This window comes from Penicillium macrosclerotiorum (assembly GCF_028827735.1).
Source record: "Penicillium macrosclerotiorum strain IBT 26536 chromosome Unknown utg000007l_segment0_segment0, whole genome shotgun sequence".
NCBI classification, from domain to species: Eukaryota; Fungi; Ascomycota; class Eurotiomycetes; order Eurotiales; family Aspergillaceae; genus Penicillium; species Penicillium macrosclerotiorum.
This window is the reverse complement of record NW_026643086.1, coordinates 1,168,205-1,189,042: the sequence shown is the minus strand read 5'-3', so window position 1 is coordinate 1,189,042 and position 20,838 is coordinate 1,168,205. Positions and strand designations below refer to the sequence as shown.

The following is a 20,838-nucleotide window of genomic DNA, read 5'->3' as shown; positions in this document are numbered from 1 at the left end:
GTCCCCTTCCTATTGTGAAGCTCCGGGACACCATGGCGAACAGTGCTGTAATTCCATTCCTGGTCACGATGATGCTCGTGACCGGGGTCTGCAACACAATTCTCAATAAGTACCAGGTATGCTCGTCGAGATGACAGCCGCCCAGCTCGCCCAGCTAACAGGATGGTGTACCAAAGGACATGCAATGTGTACGGAACTGCGACTCTTCGGATCCCAATGAGCGAAAGCTTTTTGAACAGCCTGTCATTCAGACGTGAGTTGCATTTTTCAGGCGGAGTGTGGCTTTGACGATGGCTGGGACTCGGGGCGCGATGAATGGCTGGCTAACTCATGCTTTCCTATTTAACAGGGCACAGATGTTTGTCGGTGAAATGGGGTGCTGGCTTGTACTGGGCTTGTCGTTTCTCTACAAGCGGTTGATTGCCCCGCGTCTTTCTCGCAATGGAAACTCCCCGCTCCTCGCGGGCGGCTACCAGCCAGTGAATGGCGAGGATCGTGGGGCCAATGACGACGACGAAAGCACGCTCAACGGACGTGCCGATGGCCAAAACAAGGATCATGAAGATGATGATCGTATTCTGCTCCGTGGATGGCGGGTCTTGTTACTTGCAGCGCCGTCGACCTGCGATCTTACTGGAACGACCCTGATGAACGTCGGCCTGCTCTTTGTGGCGGCGAGTATCTATCAAATGACCCGTGGGGCACTGGTTCTCTTCGTTGGGCTTTTCAGTGTGATATTTCTTCGTCGCAAGCTTTATCTCTACCAGTGGACTGCCCTCTTCGTTGTTGTCCTTGGTGTGGCCATAGTCGGCCTTTCCGGGGCCCTCTTCGGTCACGATACTGGTCATGACCTCACCCAGGACGACGGTCTATCTGCCCATGTTGTTGCGGGCTCTCCAGACCCCGTGATGACTGTTGTCGGTGTGCTGCTTATTGCGGCGGCCCAGATCTTCACTGCCTCGCAGTTCGTGCTGGAGGAGTGGATTCTGGAGAACTATGCCATGGACCCGATTCAGGTGGTTGGTTGGGAAGGTATCTTTGGCTTCTCAGCTACTATGATTGGCATGGTGATTCTCTACCTGGCCGTGGGCCGGACTGACGCCGGTCGGTACGGCTACTTTGACATGAAGGAGGGGTGGCACGAGGTCGTCACGAACCGTGCCGTGGCCATATCTAGCATTCTGATCATGATCAGCATTGGAGGATTCAACTTCTTTGGTCTCTCGGTCACCCGCAACGTCTCAGCTACCTCCCGCAGCACCATCGACACTTGCCGCACTCTCTTCATCTGGCTCGTGTCTCTTGGCTTGGGCTGGGAGTCTTTCAAGTGGCTTCAGGTGGTCGGCTTTGGACTGCTGGTCTATGGTACCTTCCTGTTCAATGACATCATTCGTCCACCTCTTAAGGCTTGCCTTCCCAGTCATCGCCAGGAGGGCCGAGTTCTGCTTCCTGAGGATCCCATTGAGCACATCTAGAGGTGAAGATCGGACCGATCGGACCATTGACATTCCATCCACCTCTTATCTCTCCCCCTGTTAAACCATCATGAAACAAATGATTCAGAACACTAGCAACTGCCACATCTTTTCTGATTTTCTTTCTATTCTGTTTGTTCTGTCTTCTGCCTTGGATAAAGCCTTGCATTTTCATCATGGGCTAGTTGGACCTTGGAGTTCTTCCGTATTTTTTTGCCCCGTTGTCAGTTTTGCGATCACTGAATGATTGATGCCATATACCGAAACTTCCCATCTATTTGTCTGCATTGAGAAGACGCCTTGCACTCAGACGGTTTGGCATGGCAGCTTGAGATTTATAACGTCAGCCTACTCGGTGGAATTTCGCATTTTCCTTTTCTCGGATTTTTCTTATTCTTTCATTCTCCTGGATTCTGCTTGTTAAACAGAACGTCGTCGAACATCAAGTGGCTTGATTTTGGTAGCAACAACAGAAATGCAAGTAGTCTCTTGGACCTAGTCTTTCCCGTCCTCCCTGCTTAGTCTCCCATCTCCGATCTCCCATACCAATTCAAGAATCCTCTAGCATAGAGTGACGACAATAGCTCGTGTGCTTTACTCCCCTCGATATCACAGTCTTATCGGTGTTTCGTACTGTCCTCGCTAGCACACTAATGCCTGCAAAGAAGACTACGCAATGGCAAAGGAACCAGCTGTAGAACCAGTAAACCAGTGAATTTGCACCATGCAACACTCTGCTCATGCGCTGAATCATCTGCTACCGAAACATGTACAAGAAAAAAGATGACCTGCCCCCGGTCCCCCATTCCATGGAAGTAAGCGAAAGCAGCAGAAGAAAAACATAATGGAGGGAAAAGAGTAACAAAGATGATGAAAAAAAGTCTACATGAGGCCAGGATGAAAAGAGTCAAAGATGAACTAGGGACGATGTGTATAAAACTAGGGTAAAGAGGGAGTTTTGCGGTAGAAGGGCTTGGGAGAAAAAAATTAACACGTTCGTCCGCCAGAGGAGAATTTTCTTTTTCGGTCCAAAATGTCTGATTTTCATCTACCCTGTCATTCCACTAAAAGAAAGGGAGGGTAGATGGGGGGATATGATGGGAATATCGCGTTCGCGGCGTATGATTTATGGCTCGGTCCAGTCTACCTGGTCGGTGACTGGGGCACCAGAGTCGCGGGAGGAAGTGACTCGGAGACGGAGGCGGAGTTTGGGTGGGAGGGCCTGTACAGGGAGAACATGATTAGCTTATGGATTCAAGTAGGAGAGGTGATCTAGGCATAGCATACCCCGTTTACTGCGGTGACGCGCATTGTCTGTGTGCCCTCCTCGCCTGCTTCAAGGTCGCCCTTGCTGATGGCGCTCAATTGTAGACGTTGACTCTTGGGCACAGCAGCCTGCAAGCCAACGTTGGAGAACCTATCAAAGTTGGATTCATTGCGAAAGCGAGCAAGGATTTGGGCGTTCGGGCCGCTTCGTTGGACCTGCAGATTGAGCACCAGTCCGTCTTTGTTGAAGACGGTGTGTGCGGGCGTTGAGGCGGAGACAGGAGCAGGAGAGGCAGAAGGCGAAGGCGCAGACACTCCCATGCCGCCGCCAAGCAGGTCAAGCCCAGAGGAGGCAGGCTGTTGAGTCGGCTGTGGAGAAGGTGAGGCACCGTTTGAGCCAAACAGGTCCATAATGGCGCTATTATTCATGGTGTTTTGGCCGACGGCAGGCGCAGGGGAAGGTGAAGAAACACCCGAGTCTCCTCCGCCAAGAATATCTGCCAGCAGATCGGCGGTGTTGGACCCGTTCGTTGTCGGGCTGGTGACAGGGGCTTCGGAGCCGCCCATCAGGTCCAGGAGGAGGTCGTGTTCAGCGGGCTTGGATACCTTGGTGGACTTGCCACGGAGGATCTTGCTCTGACGTTTCTTTGTCGGAGCACCAAGCACACGCTGTTCCTCTCGGATCTCTGGGGCAGGCATGCGCTCAAGAACACCACGGCGGATCTGGTCATATCCGAACAGGTTGGAATATTCGACAGCACGCTGCTGGATCTCGACACTCAGATCAGCAGTGCGGCTGGAGAGGAAGCGGCGCAAGCGTTCGATCTGAGCTGGGTCCGACATGCGCACAGTCAGCTTCATTGATGCGGTGATAATATACTCGATGACGATCTGAGAGGCATAGGTGCTGTTGAGAATGTTGGTGAATAGGTCAACAATGTCACTCTCGTGGACCTCCTTCACTAGTTCCTCCTCTTCATACTGGCCACCCTGGAGCAAACTATCGGCATATTCACCAATACTCCATGCAGCCGCCAAAGTGAGTCCCTCTTGCGAGATATCTTCCTTCAAGGAAGAATAAAGCTTCTGAACAGCATAGGTCTGAAGCTCGGGGGTAGTAGCGATGAGGCGAACAAACGACGACAAGATCTGCTCTTTGACGTAGCTCCCAGCCAGCTTGAGAACACGCAGAATGGTGTCCATATGCCAGCGCTTGTTTGGGGCGAATCGGTCAGCAGCGATGCCAATCTGAGTTGTCATCACGGGCTTGAACTCGTTGTCTGCCACCTCAAGGAAGGCCAGCAACTCCCGCACAAGCACCCGTACATTGCTTTCATTGATCAACATGAAGCTGAGATCGAGCGCTCGGCGGCGAATACTGATATCAGGGTCCCGCAAGCATTCTAGAATAGTGTTGCGGTGTCTTTGCACTGCATTTGGTTCAATTGCCACAACCTTGTTCAGGGTGTTCAATGCAACATAGCGGATATTGTTGTCCTTGTTGGACAAAAATTTACCGAGAATGTTAACACCAAGGACTCGTAAACCAGAGTCGGCTTCGATATCCAGAATTGTAAGTACTGCTTCATACAAGATGGCATTGCCCACGTTCTTCGATGAGTCGGTGTTGGTGGCCACCTGGGCCAAAATATCATTGATCAATTCACTGGTGGCCGCGTCGCCTCGGCCCAAAACCCGTAAGAAGCGGAGAATCTTGACCTGAAGGAAAGGGTCTGTAATGCCTGATACGTCGTGCTCTGGCGCGTATCCAGACGTCGTCAGTCCCTTCAAAGCGCGAACCATCCCTCCGGCGAGCGGCCGGAATGCCTCGATCACGCCTTCGGGGCCGTCTTCTTCCTCCTCCTCCGCCTCACACAGATCAGTCGCAAAAGTCAGACCACAAAGAAGGACGCCATGATTCCGGTCCGAGAGCAGAATCTTGGCCTTCTCCATAAAGTGCTCGTGCAGGTCCGGTACCTTGCGACATATCCGCATGGCACAAATGGCGGCTTTCCGCCGAATATACGGGTTTGCTGTAGACATAAGATTTTCGACTTCGGTGAAGAGATCACGAGACATCTCGACGGAGGCGATGTTGCCGAGGGTGCAGAGGGCGAGACCGACGATATACTGATTGGAGTGGTTCAAATCACTAGTCGTGTGTCAGCAAAGGAATCCAGTCCATCAGGCCAGAACATATTTCCCATCAAGATATACAGACTTTTGCAAAGAATTCGTCACCAGTGTCAACACCTCCTGATTCTCATCCAGCAGCAGCATTGTCCCCAGGTAGCCCAGCCGCTTGTCGGCGAAGCGGTGGGAGGCCAGCAGCTTCAGACATTCTATCTGTCCAAAGTGTGTGCGTTCGCCGAGGGTGAAAAGGTAAAGCAATTTTGCCACATTGTTCCTCCTGCAAGCGAGGTTAGAATAATTGGCGAGAATCAATGGAAGGAGGCCGGGCGGTTGGTGCAAGCTAACCGGACGCCAGAATCGTGGCTCTCTTCACGGAACGAAGCTCGAATAGCGGCGCTCTCTTTCTGAATTACAGCCCGCTCGTCGGCAATGGTTTTGGCGGATCGGACATTGCGAATAAATTGCTTGACTGTGTTGGGCACGCGGGTGAGCACTTCGCAACCTCAGGGGAGACAGTGAGGGGCGGCGGGCAGCAGACTCACGGGAAGACATGATGGTCCACAACCCCCGGCGGGGTCAGGAGAGAAAAGGGACAACGGGTGACGAGAGAAAGAAAGCCCGCGGTGGGATTCACAGGTGCAGTGTATCGCAAGTAAAGGTAGCGATCCAGCGGCCGGTCTGGAATGGCTGTATGGCTTTATTATGGACTTGGGTTGACCTGGCTTCTTAGCGTAGGGAGACGCACTAGACCCGACGGGGACTGGCCCGCCGCTGACTGTACCCCTAGTCACATGATTGTGGGTTCCCCCATCGCTGAGTCATCTAAACACCTGAGGCACCAACACCTGAGGCACGTACCGTTGTCTTCTTCACCGCCCTGCTTCGTGTAAATTACCGAGACAACGGCTGTCGCCCCCAGTACTCCAGATTCCACTCCCAATACCGGCCGATTACGCCCTGCAGGCCGACGTAACCGCCAGTACCAAGGCTGCAGCCTTCTAACCGCTGCGTCAAATCTATACCGCCGAGAATGCTGTGCCTGGAAAACTGGTCTGATCTAAAGCTGAGCCTTGTTTGATGCAGAATGTACAGGGCAGTGTCTATTTGCCTCCACCGTATCGCTGGATATTTCCTTAATCATCACTGTCATTCTTGAGTCTTCGTCATCTCGGTAAGGCTGACCGTGACGTAGTTTGACATTGGTGTGATCGGCCCCATTATTTTTCGGCATCAGCTGTTTGTCCTCCCCTCGGACCTCGACACGTCGTTTAAGTCGAGCATTGTAAACCCACGGCACTTATTTCTTGAGTGCAGGTGCTTCGATGTGAACTTCCCTCTCGAGTCAAGCCCCCTTCTTCATCATTCTTTCCCGCAGAATGTCTAGCGCCGTTGCTCCCCATGAACCGGCCACGGTGCGGCCGCGGGCGGTTCCCATTCAGGCCGACCCCAAGTCTGACATGACGTTGAATCCGCCAGTGGACAAGCTGGTCTTGGACACAAGGTATGCTTGCAGAAAAACAACAAAGAGCAGATTTCTCTCAACGTGTACAATGGCTCCTGACACGTATGGAACAGTGGCCGCTCAACCCCGGTCCCCGAAGATGCACCCCCCTCGGCGCATTCGATCTCAACAGCTCGCAAGCAGGTGCGAGCCCGGAATCGCCTATTCTATACTATCGACTACGTCCCGCGCGTGTCCCACTTTGATCCTGAGAGTGACTACCATAACTTCCGCGGGTTCTTTACCCTGTTCTGGATCAGCTTGGTGATCATGGTCGTGACAACGGTGCTGCGCAATATCAAGGACACCGGATCACCGCTGCGCGTCCGTGTCTGGAGCTTGCTATCTGCAAATGTTTTTGAATTAGGTCTGAGTGATCTGGCCATGGTGGTGAGCTCGGGACTTGTCCTGCCGCTGCACCGGCTATACCGGAGCGGGCCACGATGGTTGCGGTGGGCGCGTGGAGGTATGGTGGTGCAGAGTATTGGAGAGGCTCTTTGGATGATGTTTTGGACCAAGTGAGTTGGCGAAAATCAGTTGTTCTGTCTTTCTCACTGCCTCTCTCCCTGTATGCCCGTTGAATACTGACGTAAATGCCATCAAACAGTTGGCCCTTCATGCGCCGCTGGACCTGGACCGCTCAGGTGTTCTTTACCCTTCACCTGCTGACCATCCTGATGAAGCTTCATTCATATGCTTTCTACAACGGCCATCTGAGCGAGACAGAGCGCCGCCTCGCCTCACTGGACAAACCCGGTCCTATTTCCCCGAGCTCACCGGCAGCAGTGCGATACCCAGAACCGTATCGACGCCGGCCATCGATGAGGCCACAGCACGATGAAGGTGACGGCACACAAATCGAGCCTCTCATTCGTCTACGCGAGGACCTCGCCACAGAGCTAACCTCGCCGCTGGGTAATATCTCGTACCCGCAGAACCTGCACATCGGCAACTACGTAGACTTCCTTTTCTGCCCAACACTTTGCTACGAACTCGAGTACCCGCGACGGAAAGCCCGGCGCTGGAGCGAGATCGCCTGGAAGGCGATGGCCGTCTTCGGATGTATCTTCCTTCTGACGCTGACCAGCGAGGAGTTCATTGTGCCGGTCCTCAGCGAGGCACACGGCCAGTTGGAGGCCCTTGACAGCTTCGTTGACAAGGCGCTCATCCTGGCCGAAACTATAAGCATGCTTCTGTTCCCTTTCATGGTGACGTTCTTGCTGGTGTTCCTGGTCATCTTCGAGTACGTGCTGGGCGCGTTCGCCGAGTACACTCGCTTTGCGGACCGGCATTTCTATTCGGATTGGTGGAACTCCTGTGATTGGTTAGTTTGGCACTCTCATCACCCTTTGATACGACAGCTGTAATTGTCGGCCAGAAGACTGACCTGTACAAATCTTGTTTCTAGGATGGAATTCTCTCGCGAGTGGAACGTCCCCGTCCACCATTTCCTCTTCCGCCATGTCTACTTCCCCTCCCGCTCTCATTTCTCCCAGCCTGTGGCTATGTTCATCACGTTCTTGGTGAGCTCCGTGTTCCATGAGCTGGTGATGAGCTGTATCACCAAGAAGCTGCGAGGTTACGGCTTCATCATGATGATGTTGCAGTTACCCATTGTTGCAGTCCAGAAGTCTTCTTTCTTCCGGGGACGCACAACCCTCAACGTGAGTTCAAGACGGGGGCCCCACTGGGTCCCGCTGTCCCTCTAATGGCTCCTATCTTGAATGAAAAGGAAGGTCAAAACGCTGACTTGTCTAGAATACATTCTTCTGGTTTTCAATGATATTCGGCCTATCGATGGTAAGTTACGACTATTCTAAATCACAAGATACCATTCCCCAGCAAACTGACAAGGACACTTCCTCTAGATGTGTGTATTTTATGTCCTTGTCTGAGACTTGCGATGTTCATTGGATTTTAATCAAGACGTGAGCCCAAGCTGCGTGGCTCGCAGTGGGTACAACGGGATGTTCGGGGGGGGAAGGGCAAGTGGAATCTATGGGATTCGCCAGGGATCGTACATGATGTGATATTTGGTAGTCAGGTACTCAGTCTATTGAACTCCTCTAGTTATCTTTATTTGTTGTTTTCTTTTAGGCGGATGCCCCCGGATTAAGTGGGCTTGTACATAGATGCAATGCAGTTATCCCTACTCCTGATTGATGGTGAATTGCTATAACCGAGGGTGATTCTGTTCATCGTAGACACTACATACATTGTGCTAGTTTATTATGGGCTGTTACTCAATCAATATCAAAAGGGCAGATCAACCGAAGCTCCATTAATACGTACTAATGGGATGATTCGACTGCCCCTAAAACGAATTGCAAAGAAGCATACGCTGAGGTCAAAAAAGAATCCAAGGTGATGCAAGGTTTCAGACTAAGAACAGTGGGGTTCCCTTCCTCCCAACGCACTTCGAGCAAGATGCCCTCTATACACCTCTACAGTAGCTTACAAAATCGTCTTGCGTTTTAGTTACGATTCAGTCTTTCATTTTCAATCTTTGTTGCCAAGATAAATCTAACCATATACAGTTAATGTCCTTCACCTGTTGCGCTGTATTTCACAAAGTATCGCCACAGACTGTCACATCTTTTAATTCAGGCCTACCTGGATTCAGTTTTGTGTGTGTGTGTGTGGCCAAGAGGCAAGACTTAGAAGAAATGACGAGATTGATCCTTTCGGCAGTCTGATCGACTGCCTTGCGATGCGGAGAGAGCGCGCTCAGACGCCAGTCGATCAGGATGTTCTTCGTCAAGTGTTCTTTGTTGTACCATGACCACGTGTTTAAGTAGCTTCACGGCCTGCCCGATCTGCCCGTTGGCTTGATATGCTCGTGCGAGTTCCTGCCGAGACGCTAGTTGAGAGGGATGTTCTTCTGGGGTGCTATAAGACTGCCAAAATTTTCAGCCATTCCTTTGGATGCTCTCACTCAACTTAGAGAAGAGACAGCGAAAATTCTATAGTATACAGATGGAGAGATCTATCGTATGCTTAGGATGAACCAAATTGCAGGGAATGGAGCGCAGGAAAACAAGTGGAGGGCGAGAATGACGAAAAATGATGACTAGTTTACCAATATTTCCAATAAGGTAACACTGGATGCTCGGTTTATTGGGCTTCAATTCTACCCCGGCCTCACCAAATATTTCTTTCGCGGCCTATATTGAGTTCCTAGAATATACCCTCTTCACATCAACCACCTGCACTGCTGAAGATTATTGGGAGCCAGAAGAATATACCACCTCATTATGACGCGCCAGCTGAAGGGCCCAGCAGGGTATATCAATCTATAATACGTAATTGTCTACCTCCCTCCGAGGTAGAACAAGCAACAGCAAGGTTCAATCAAGCCTCGAATTTTTCATTCATTCAAACTGGCGATATTAACTAGTCACCCCCACCACATATACAGTCAAGGAAAAAAGAACGAGAGAAAAGAACAGAAAGAAAGGTCAGGATCCAAAAAGCCCGAGGCTCCGGAAACAGTCATCAAGTCATAGAAAGAGCGTTCATTCGGCGTTATTCGTGAAGAAGGATCAGTCCCAGCGAGGGATTCCACGGGTTTCTAGATAATGTGCCCGGGAGTTATAATAACAGAAAAAGGACCACGGACACAGAAATGGAAAGCAGGAGGGATGTGTAAATCAAGGGGGCGGAGAAAGCAAAAAAAAAAAAAGAATAAAAAAAGTATGCGCCGGGTAGATTGGGATAAGTTGTGTATATCGATTGTGTGAGACTCGAGATAAAAGAAAACAAAGAGCAACAAACACCGTCCTTTCCCGGCCTGATTTGCGCCGACAAAAAGAAAACAAAAAAACAATCCCATACCCCCGCCGCGTAGGTGTTGGCCCTATGCGGATGCCGAAACCCTCCCAATGCGCATGGTGTAGAGCCTCGGCGTGCATCTGCCCGATGAAAATGGGAAAACTTTGTGCCTTGCATGGGAGCTGGGGCTCAGTGTTTCCGTTGAGAAAGTGGATGGATGCTCCAGCTCTGGGCTGAGGCATGCCCACACCAAGTATGGACAAGAAGGGAAAGTAAACAAAAAATAATAACAATGTGAAGTCAAAGCCAGTTGCCGAGACCCTCGGCGGCCATGTTGAGATAAAGTGATTTGGTTTAAAGTTTTAAGTCACAATTAAAAAAAAAAAAAAAAAAAAAAAAAAAAGCTAAAGGTGTGCACGAGCGTCAAGATACTGTCGTAAAATTGGGAATTAGGCATAGGTGGATTGGCGTCGTCCTGGTGGGGGATGACGATGATGTTGACTGGGGTAGTAGTAGCTCGATCGACCTGGCGAATAGGTAACATCGTCAGGTCCAATCTTCCGGGCGTATTTAATATCGTCGCTGCGGACATGAGCGTACTCCACATCGGGACGTGGGATGGGCCGCACTGAGCGAACTTCGATGCGAGGAGTGCCCTCGGCGAAAGTACTTGCTCGCTTGGGTCCCATCCGAATAGTCCGCTCGGGTGAGATAGGGCGGTGTTTGGATTTGGAAGGTTGAGACTCGATAATTGTGGGCTCGTCATCAATCTTGTAGCGAATGGTGGTGGTCTTGGGGGAGTTTCCTCGTTGGGGGATTTCCGGGGTGCTTGGACTTGAATGGCCAGAGTCAAAGCGCCTCGAGGAACGAGTGGGGATATCGCGGACCATATCCTCCAGCGTCGGTTCGTCTCGACTGGAGCTCTCCCCCGTTTTGATCGAGTGTAACCACTGGAAGTAGCGGCACGGACACCAAACAGAGTGGGCCGGGTGGGTGGCTTCACGCTGGGAGAGGTCGTTGCAGTGGGCATCTTGGGGATCTTGAAGTCGTCACGATCCCGATCGCGTCGTGGAGAATCCAGATACTCCCGAGAATTGTTGCGCGATGCCGAGGGCGGTTGGGCTGAGCGGGAGGACCGAGCCGAGCGTCTCGACTCTGGTTCGGCCGATTCGTAACCATGGTGTCGTGGTGGGGACCGAGAGCTCTGGGGAACTTCATACTTGGATCGCCGGATGTACCTTTCGGCTTTGGAGTGCAAACTGTCGTGCTTGTCATCCTCATCGTCGTCATCATAGGACTGCTCACGTCGCCGCGAGGAGGGTTCCATGGGCCGCACGTGTGATTCACGAGAGTCGCGAGGATCGCGGGACCGACGCGTCGGTTTCTTCAGGCGAACGTAAACCTCGACGTCGGAGGCGCTGGAGTCGGAAAAGTCGCTGGCCGATTCCACTCTGGGGCTGTAGGCCTTCTCATATTTGGCGTGGGCTTGTTGACGACGCTGTCGATCGCGATGCTTGGCACGGTCCGCCAGATCAGCCTTGGTGCTCTCCCGCATTTCCTTTGCCGCATGGTAGCTGCTCTGGGGAGTTCGTGTCTTCTTCCTCTCTTCGCTGGGTCTCGGTTTGGATCGCATGCCGAACTCCTCATACTTGCGCGACATCGATCGGGGCTCCTCTGAGATCTCCTCGTCTAGCCAGGCACCCATTGGCGCTCGCACCTCGAAGAGCTGTCCGTCCCGTACCTCGCGGGTCATGCCACTGCCGCTTCCACTGGCCCGCGGGGACGAATATCCAGAAGACTCCGTGCGCCGGCGTTCGAGCATTTCCCGTTTCATTTCCAATAGCTGCGCCTTCCTGTCCCACTGAGCGCGCTGCGCCTCATCGGACAGAAGCTCATAGGCTTGTTGCACGCGCTGGAACTCTTCTTGGGCCGCGCTCCGTTGCGATTCGTCTTGAATTTTGTCGGGATGGCACTTGAGGACCCGTTTGCGATAGGCCGTTCGGATATCCGCGAGGGATGCTTCGCTGAGGACTCCCAGGGCCTCATATGGGTTGACATCCGGAGGAAATGACATCTTGAGGGGGAAGTTTAAAGGTATGTTCAAAAGGGGATCGGATCAACAAATCATCAACCAAGGATGAAATGAAGAAAGGTTGTTCCTCAGCTCTCTGTAGAGATTGAATTGAAGAACAGCGGGCAGGATTGATCAAGAGAAGAGGGGTGTTGAAGTGATTCCGAGTTCAACAGGTGGTGGATGGTTCGTAGTTCAGAGAAGAGGGGAAGAGTGGAAGAGGCGGTGGAGAGGCACGTAGTTAAGGAATGCCACTACTCCGGATTTTCGTGACGTGGGCAAAGAATGTGAGCCACCGACTCATCCAGAAGCCTCTAGTATGATTGAGCGAGAGAGAGAAAGAGGCGAATTCCAGGATTCAAGCCCAAAGAAGAAAAAAAAAAAGGAAGAAAAAGTTCACAATCAGGAGATGTGCCGACTTCCCGCGAGGCTTAGAAAGGGGAGAGGGTGTTGCCGGGACGAGCAGGCGACGTGGTGTTGCGTCGGGGTCGGCGACGGTCGGGGAAAAATTGAACGGCCACCGGTGCCGTCGTGAGGTTACTTTAATCAAACGCAAACACCCCAATCGGGGGCCTGGTCGCTAGTCGGTCTGGAAGGACGCCGAGGCCGGTCAAGCTGATGATCGAGAAGCGATAGCAAGGACTGCGGTATCCAGCTGAACCGGTCCGGAGAGAAGAATGAGCACTCTCGGCGACACCGAGGGGTTCCAGGACGGAATTGAAGGGTAAGCGGAAATCGAATGGAATGGAAGAAATCGAAGCGATCGAAGCAATAGAAACAACCGCAAAATAAGCGTTCGGACGGGAATTCTAAGTCAGGGGCAGGGGGAATGGAACATTCCCTCTAGCCAGCTATTAGTTTGAGTTGGGGGGGATCTCTGGGACATATGTAATGAGATGGCATGGCCAAGTCCGCGGTGGGCATGGGCGTGCAAATGGGAACTATGGACGACTCTACGACCCCGTCTCGGCCTGTGATCCGCCCCTATACATTGGGGGTGACTCCAGCTCCCCAACGAGGGAGGAAGCAGATCGGAATAATCATCCCCCCAAAAAGAAAAAAAAAAAAAAAAAAAAGAAATCATAAAAAGAATAAATTGGAATAATAGGACTTGGGCGGGGGGGCAAACAAGAAAAACTGGAGACTCACTGCGCCACGGGAACTAACGAGAAACCTGACACCCAACGGTAATCAATGCGGTGGCGGAATCACGTTTGAGGTAAAGAGTATAGAACGGGCAGAACCAGTCGCATGGGCTCGACCTTCTCGGAAAAGCGTGCGAAGAATGGATTGGAAATGCAAATGTAACCACGATGTCATCAAAAAAGAAGAGAGAACGAGAGAACGAGAGAACGAGAAGGTTCCAAGACAATAGTTGGCAGAGAGGGATCTTGCCCACCGATCTCTGGACCCAAAGCTGCCGGAGGTGCTAAATGGGCCGAATGGGTCGCCTCACTTGCAACTATTGCGTTTCGCAGCGATGCCCAATCTTGGAGAGTCGGACAATAGGCGGAGGAGAAGAGGGGGGCTTGGAGATGGGGATGGACGATGGGGTTTGGCGGCGCTTCTATATACTTCGTTGCTGCTCGTGAACGCGGTCACTAGCGTTTGGCTCTAAAGGCTGGAAAGGCGGACTCTAGAACGATCTCAATCCCATCTTATTATAATACCCATAATAATACCACATCAATATATGTCTCAAGTTGGACTACCGAATAAAAAAAACAGTACTCTAAGGGATCAAGAGAATTCTACCCTCTACACGAATCAGAATTCCTCAAACACTTGCCCGGCAAACAGGAATGGGGCTTCGCAGCATTCGCTAGGCGACCGGGACTTATTGGCATTCGGCCTTCGTCGACTGCTCAAGTGCTTGATCGCGATGATGTGCTAGGGCGATGACAGGACAACCGGAGCTTGCCCATCTTGACCTTCCTCCTGTTCTTCCTCGTCTTCTCCTCCCCCCCTCCTCCCCTTTCACCCCCACAAGCACAACTGTATTCTCGCAAGGCGCTAGATCGCGCACCCTCACTGGCCCTCGCCCGCCTTTTCACCGGCCTCGTTCATTCTTGCCTGGGCCTGTGCGTCGTCTTTGATTTGCTCGGATTCCGCCAATCCGTGGCATTTAGGTTGCAGAGTTTCCGACTTTCCAGGACGTGGTTACGTACTCCGTCATTCCTCAGTGGGGCCTCGTCCATCCACACCATCAGCATCATCCGCACCATCAGCACCAGCAGCACCAGCACCATCAGCACCCCTCCAAACCCCACCATATCAACAGCGCATTCGTTTTCGCCCCGCAAAACACCGAATGAGCCACGATTCCTTCTCAGCCCCATGCTTTCGCCCCCCCTTCCTCTCGTTTCTTGTGCGGTCTGAAACAAGTCACCAAAGAGATCGGATCGACATTCAACTGACAGGTCCTCTTCTCTCCCGATCCAGAACCCTGTTACGTGGGGTTCAACAGGGCAGATTCTTTCCTCTCCCTCCTCCTCCTCCCCTCCCGATTGCCTATTGTTTCCTCTTTGTGCCTGCTGCGCCAGACGGAGGACGACACATCCAATCAGACCAGACGACCGAGAGGGGCCTTCTCCGCATAGCGCGGGTTTTTTTTGCCTCCCTTCGCCTTGCCTTTTGGGGCCCTCCGGCACGACCCACGTCAACCTGGCGCAGTCTGGGCCGCCCCCATTGGCCCCTGCCTGTGCCTGCCCGTGCAGCAAGACTGGGATCCGGTCTCGCTCTGGGATGACTCCCCTCTTCCCCCCAGCAGATACAGAGTCTCGGGTCCCAGCTCTTACGCTGGCGAGAGGGTCTAGTCAGAGAAGACCCACCGGTCCGGTCTTGCCTCTTTTCGTGCCTGATTAGAACATGGAAGAACCGTGGGAGAACCGTGGAACCCTTCCTCTCTTATCCCCCCCGGGCCGTGGGCACCTTATCTGAAGAGAATGCCTTATATGTAAAAATAGCCATAATTCGAATCCAACATCGAGTAGCAACGAAGTACCCAAAGTCCGCCTGCATAGCCCTCGAGCGTTCAATGGTGGAGTATTGGCATTGTTCGAAATACATGGTCCTGGGGTCAAGAGACAACAGTGCAAAGGTCACCGACTTTTCCCTTGTCGATCCCGACAGGATACAACGGTCGGGGTTTACGGGTTTACGGGTTTCCTCTCCCCCCGCTCTTCCTCAAGAGTACCATGATTGAAGATTGAAAGAAGAAGGGCTAGGCTGGTCGGTACCCAGTGGACATCCAGAGACGGTGATTGGAGAGGAGGGGAAGGGAGCCCTTTGGGTACATATCATTTTGTATCGTCGAGATTGGATGGGCTGTTCTTTCCCGACCCTGCACGATCTCTTACGCTCGGTCGATCATCCCCCTGCAGGACGGGTTCCAGTTTCTATGGGAACCTGGTCCGTCATCTGGCGCATGATGAAATGACCTTATCGGCAGATGTTCATCATAGGCTTTGAAGGAACAGCTAACCGCAACGAGCAGCAAGGAGGAGTCACTAAACAAGCAGGATCATGGAGCCAGGCCCGAACTAGCGAAAGCAGTTGCTCGTCCCACCAGGACCCATCTGACTCAAACGTGTCCTTCGCCTGCTGCGACTGTTGTGCTCCGTACGCCCACCGGAAGACCACGAAATTCCCGTTTCGGTTTTCCAGTCATCTGAACCCGCGGCGGTCCGCGCGGCGAACGGGTCGCACCCCCTCTATCAGCTGCTGGCGACATGAACAGCCGGGGGAGCGAGGCGAGGATGATTTCCGGATTTCTCGAAGCCTGGAGCCGATCGATAGTCCATGATGGCGTCCAAGCATCGAATAGGCGTGGCGGAACGTTCACCAGTATCGAGGATATCCAGGACCCCATGTCGGTCATTTGACGATCGGAACCGGCAGGAGAACCAGGAAGCAAAATGTGATATTCGCTGCAGTTATCCATCCAGGGTCACTCTCCAATCAGTGACTTCAGGTTGAGTCCGTCCCGCAATAGGAAATTATGGAAGTCTAGAAGTATCGGACCGAGGACATACATGTAGACCACCGGGAGTCAAAACGAGGCCTCGACAGCAGCATCGAACCAGCATGCAAATCCACATAAGCCACTCGTTCACCTCTTTCTATCACAACCAGCCATGCCCGTCAGCCATCAGCGTAATCCTCCGATTCCAATGAAAGCCCAGGCTTTCTAGTCACACAACCGTATTCTTCTGCCGAAATGTCAGGGTTGCCAACTTTATCCATCGGTCTCATCGGGCTCCCACTTTCCGCACGCTAATGGGCTGCAGTCCCGCGACAATTCCCGTCGACCTATCTCCTTGAATAATGTGCACGAGTCTTGTGGCATTATTGAGATAGGAAGACCGCAAATCAGACACAGTGCAAGTCCCAGGATCATCATCTGTTTGTCACGCAAGCTCTAACCTGTCATCTGTAAACCGCCCTCTCGACGTGCAGAATGATATGGAACTAGGCTTTTTGAAACGGTCTGAGCGATGACAGAGCTTCCCCCCTCCAACCCTCCTCCCTTCCTCCCCAGCTTGAGGACCTATAGGATCAGCACCGAGTTCTGCAGAACACTTCGGACAGGTCGACCATGCAGGCACCTGTTTCATGCTGCTCCTCGCGCACCTACTCTCTGACTATGGATGCATAAACATACAGAACTCCGCTCGAGCACACGGCATGTGGAGGTTCTCGTTGACAGGTTTTGAGCTCCCCCGGTGTCGATTGGTCCATACCCGTTTTTTTTTCTTTCTGTTTTTGTTTCTTTTTTTTTTCGTTGCTTTTCTCAAGGAGTCTCTGTCTCCTGCATCACCACCCGGGTTTCATGCCATTCAACTTCCTTCACCAGCCACTCGCGCCACTTGAGACACCTCCCAGCCTGACATTTCAATCTCATTCCCCATTCTGGATTGACCCGCTGCCTGCCAATAGACCCCAAGAGTGCCATAAGAAACTGCGGTAGATAGGCTGACGTGTAGACGCCTCGGCTGTATCAGACTGAACCCAGCACCCCCGCTTCTGTTCACCACGTGCAACCTAGTAAACACCCTCCTAGGAGATACAGAAAAGAGAGAAAAAAGAAAAGAAAAAGAAAGCGAAAAAGGTAAGAGAGGGAAACAAAACAGAATCGGAAACCGAAATCAAATCAGGTCCTTTCACCCGCTGTCACACACACCCACGGAAACCCACGTCCCCGGAAGGTGTAGCCAGGTCGCAACGAGGATGGCGTGGTTGCTCGTTTCCAGCCGCGCCGGACCAGTCAGCGTGCGACTACAAGCGCCGGACGTGATGGGCGATCGAGGGGGGAGGGAAGGCAGACCAAAAGTGCTTTTCGGCTGGTCTGTTCTGGAACGGAGGAGGGGTGTGGTCTTTTAGTTCTTGGGTTGCGAGGTTTTTTTTTGTGTTTTTTAAGTTTGCTTGGGGGGATTCCGGTGCAGATGACTTTGTTTTTTTCTTTTCTTTTTCTTGTCTTGTCCTTCGATCTTTTCAGGGATTCATCATGGGGAGGGTGCCGATGTGATGGGTGCCATCTCACATTGTCTGCGCAGGGCGCGATCTGTCAGATGGGGGGTGGTTGACGTTTTGGCGCGGGGGCAGTTGGACTTCGTGAGGCGGGGCTACTGGAGTATACTCGAGTACCGAAGTATAGTCGTATATTCGTATCAGGGACAATGGGGGAGGGGAGAAGGGCATGATGTGTGGCGTATATGGAGATATGTATAGTGGATACGTAGTAGAATGGAAATGTACTTCGGACAGTGTCGACTGCGATATCTTGAGCTATGGAGAATGCAGGTTAAGCTTGGAGCCGAGGGGAACTAGGGGCTCTCTCTCTCTCTCTCTCTGTGTGTGTGTGTCTCTGACTCTCATGGGAACTGGCATTGTTCTTGTGCTTTTGCTCTATTGATCATGATTCAGCCTATGGAAGCAATTCCATAGACACAGTCTCACTCTCGTCGACCCTAGCTCCCTATACCGGATACAATTCGCAGGGCGATCGGGCCCCGGTAAGCATCACTCGCAACCACCAGCCAGTTCGATGGGTCCTATAGAGCAACCCCCCTTAAGAGCATGGTGCATTGCATGTGCATGGGACTTGAGATGGAGGGTGGGAAAGCTGCGTTGCTTGGAGACGATGAATGATGTAAGCGGTCCAAGTCTGACAGTCTCGTTCGCCCCTCATCGCCGCATCAAAGCGGTCTTCCATCGTATGGACGGAGCCACAGAGAGCTCAGCTCTCTTAATGGAGGGAAATCTGAGTTTTTTTTTTTTTTTTGGTCATTGTTAATGACCATTATTGGCTTCTTTCCCGCATGGGCGCCGCGGAGGTGGACAGGTGCGAGATCGAGTACGGCAAGCCACAATATGCACGGCAGCAGCCCACCCACCGTCGGCGCGCGCGGATCGCCCATTTTGTCATGGCGAATTACCGGGTTCCTCCCGCTTCGAGAAGGAGAGGGTGGGATGCGGTCCTGAGAGGTCCATTTCTGCCTAGAGTCGGTACTTAGGATGGACTGCGATTCCATTCATCCGGGGTCAGATATGCGGTCCCGAAGCGCTTTACCAGGGCCGCATGGTCACGCCTGCCAGACCGGGAGCTCGACGTCGACCACGATCGGCGCGTTGAACCGCTTGCCTCCCTGATGCGGCCAGCTGGTCGCCATGATAGCGGCGTTGACGATGCATGTCTCCCTTCTGAGCGGTTGCAAGCCATGATGACCCGAGGCGCCAGGGCGATCCGCGCCCAGGGGCGGATTACAACCAACATAACTATCACCACCAGCACCAGCACTGGAGGAGTCTGTTTGCCCGCCCGCACCAGGCACAGCACCTGCAGCTGACCCACGCGAGGCTGATGACATCTCCCTCGCCTCATCCCCCAGCCCCGACCCCAGATTCGAGCACGCGAAGCCCTCGTTCTCCAGGCGCTCTGCCCGCTTGCCAGTCAGATCAACCAGGCTTTGCTTCCTGCTGCCCGCAGTTGGGAGACTTCCTCGAAAAACTGCCTCCACGCCGTCAGCCTCGCGTCCTGCCCCTATATCTGCGGGCCCCCAACGAACTCGTTCATAGCCCCGGCCCTCATGCACATGGCCGCAGACTGCTAAAAGCGGCCGGATGCGGCTCAGGGCCTGGCGAAGCGTATCACACCCGACAGCCGTTCCGCCAGGCTTCTGGTCGCAGTGAGACTGTGGTGGCGTATGGGTGACAAGAATGTCCGTGTCGGACGGGATCTGGTCCCAGAGCGCGGCCGCAGCACTAGACTCGTATCCGAAGGCCCAGTCGCCTTGGCCCGGCGAGTAGGGAGACCCAAAGACCTTGAAAGCGGTGTTTGGACCGTCTGCTCGGGCGAGGTGGATGGTCGCTGGCTGGTGGTGAAGCAGGACTACCGAGGGGCCCGCTCCTGTGACGATGTCCATACAGCGGCGGGGATCTTCGAGCCGCTGGCCGTGAGAGCCTTGTCCGTGCTTTGCATAGAATTCTGGATCAATGGTGACGTCGTGGTTCCCTGTTTGCAGGCGCAGAAATGGTTAGGGGCCTCCAGTCCAGGACAGGGAAACAATATCTCCTTCCGGAGATACGTGCAGCCCGGCGGGTACTACGATATTAAATTGGGCAGCGGCATTTTGTTGTTGTTTGTACCGAGCAGCAGCGGTTGGAAAATGCTCCGAGACAAGGACAAATGAAAGAAAAGGTCACTGACCAGCCACAATGATCTTGATTTCAAAGTCGGCCTGCGAGATCCAATCTATCGTCCTACGGAGCTCGGAGGCACTGCCGTGGTTCGTGAGATCGCCTGCGTGTATCAGCACGTCGCCGGTCGGCAGCTTGAACCCTGCCTCGGATGGCGTGTAGCCATGGGTATCGGAGACGCAGACGAAGCGTGTTTTTCGGAGCATGGTACCCCCGTCTGGTTCAGGATATCTTTTTTGGTTGGTAAAGTGTTATTGGTGAAATTGGGATCAGGACTACTATGCAGCGTCGTTCATAATACGCTGTCGTAGCATCGCGAGCGCTGACGAATGGGCTAGACAGGAGCCCATAGGGCGTGGGCGAAGATGTCGGAGTATGGATGTTTCATTGAAAAGAGAAGAAAAACATTGTAGTTAATCCCATGGTAGAGATTAGTCATCGGACCCAATCTTTGGATCAACTTGATGAAGGTCCGGCCATATTACGGAGTTCGGGGCACTTCAAGAATGCATTGGGATCCCGCCCCAGATTTGACGAGAATCGTTTCGCCAGAGTCAATTCATATACGTACATAAATAAGAAGCAGAAGTCGGGAGAGTGAACCGAAATTGGATAAAAGGAGCATGATCTGGAGACTTTTGGCTTCACATCTGATTTCCACGTTAGTTGCTTATCACAATCCACGGCCATTTCTAGATCTCGACCAGCAGCCCTAACGGCCTGCCCTAAATCACACCGGATTGGACAACTTCACACAATTGGGGGATATATATGCTGACATAAGCCACACTGAACGAAAGGCGGACCCGTGACTTCATACACGTGATGGCAAAATCCCGTGATTGGCCCTGCTTAGGGCTGCGGCCCTCACCCACTAATCCACACACAGTAGTGGCTTCGGGGCTCGCTTAACCCCCTTCGCC

The 20,838-nt window shown here is 52.7% G+C and overlaps 7 protein-coding genes across 7 annotated transcripts; 2 read left to right on the top strand and 5 right to left on the bottom strand.

The window, feature by feature from the left end:
• Positions 1-32: 32 nt before the first annotated feature.
• Positions 33-1,475, top strand: N7462_007252 (putative nucleotide-sugar transporter; the record flags this gene model as incomplete). The annotated part of the gene is made up of 3 exons (XM_057078970.1): positions 33-116; positions 162-253; positions 350-1,475. The coding sequence occupies 3 exons, from the start codon at positions 33-35 to the stop codon at positions 1,473-1,475; spliced, it is 1,302 nt and encodes a 433-aa protein (XP_056931640.1).
• Positions 1,476-2,601: 1,126 nt separating this feature from the next.
• On the bottom strand, positions 2,602-5,365 carry N7462_007251 (AP-1 complex subunit gamma; the record flags this gene model as incomplete). Its single annotated transcript, XM_057078969.1, has 4 exons — positions 2,602-2,697; positions 2,763-4,893; positions 4,963-5,151; positions 5,220-5,365. Coding segments are annotated over 4 exons (2,562 nt in total), but the record flags the coding sequence as incomplete, so codon positions are not given.
• An 885-nt stretch (positions 5,366-6,250) lies between these two features.
• On the top strand, positions 6,251-8,270 carry N7462_007250 (putative sterol o-acyltransferase (APE2); the record flags this gene model as incomplete). The annotated part of the gene is made up of 6 exons (XM_057078968.1): positions 6,251-6,375; positions 6,450-6,893; positions 6,983-7,699; positions 7,784-8,039; positions 8,134-8,175; positions 8,244-8,270. The coding sequence occupies 6 exons, from the start codon at positions 6,251-6,253 to the stop codon at positions 8,268-8,270; spliced, it is 1,611 nt and encodes a 536-aa protein (XP_056931638.1).
• A 2,325-nt stretch (positions 8,271-10,595) lies between these two features.
• On the bottom strand, positions 10,596-12,220 carry N7462_007249 (J domain-containing protein; the record flags this gene model as incomplete). Its single annotated transcript, XM_057078967.1, has 2 exons — positions 10,596-10,980; positions 11,034-12,220. The coding sequence occupies 2 exons, from the start codon at positions 12,218-12,220 to the stop codon at positions 10,596-10,598; spliced, it is 1,572 nt and encodes a 523-aa protein (XP_056931637.1).
• A 2,025-nt stretch (positions 12,221-14,245) lies between these two features.
• Positions 14,246-14,556, bottom strand: N7462_007248 (uncharacterized protein; the record flags this gene model as incomplete). Its single annotated transcript, XM_057078966.1, has 2 exons — positions 14,246-14,362; positions 14,386-14,556. 2 exons carry the CDS (start codon positions 14,554-14,556, stop codon positions 14,246-14,248), a joined length of 288 nt encoding a protein of 95 aa, XP_056931636.1.
• A 1,244-nt stretch (positions 14,557-15,800) lies between these two features.
• On the bottom strand, positions 15,801-16,097 carry N7462_007247 (uncharacterized protein; the record flags this gene model as incomplete). The annotated part of the gene is made up of 1 exon (XM_057078965.1): positions 15,801-16,097. The coding sequence occupies one exon, from the start codon at positions 16,095-16,097 to the stop codon at positions 15,801-15,803; it is 297 nt and encodes a 98-aa protein (XP_056931635.1).
• Positions 16,098-18,801: 2,704 nt separating this feature from the next.
• N7462_007246 (metallophosphatase domain-containing protein) lies at positions 18,802-20,121 on the bottom strand (the record flags this gene model as incomplete). The annotated part of the gene is made up of 2 exons (XM_057078964.1): positions 18,802-19,730; positions 19,926-20,121. 2 exons carry the CDS (start codon positions 20,119-20,121, stop codon positions 18,802-18,804), a joined length of 1,125 nt encoding a protein of 374 aa, XP_056931634.1.
• Positions 20,122-20,838: the final 717 nt, after the last annotated feature.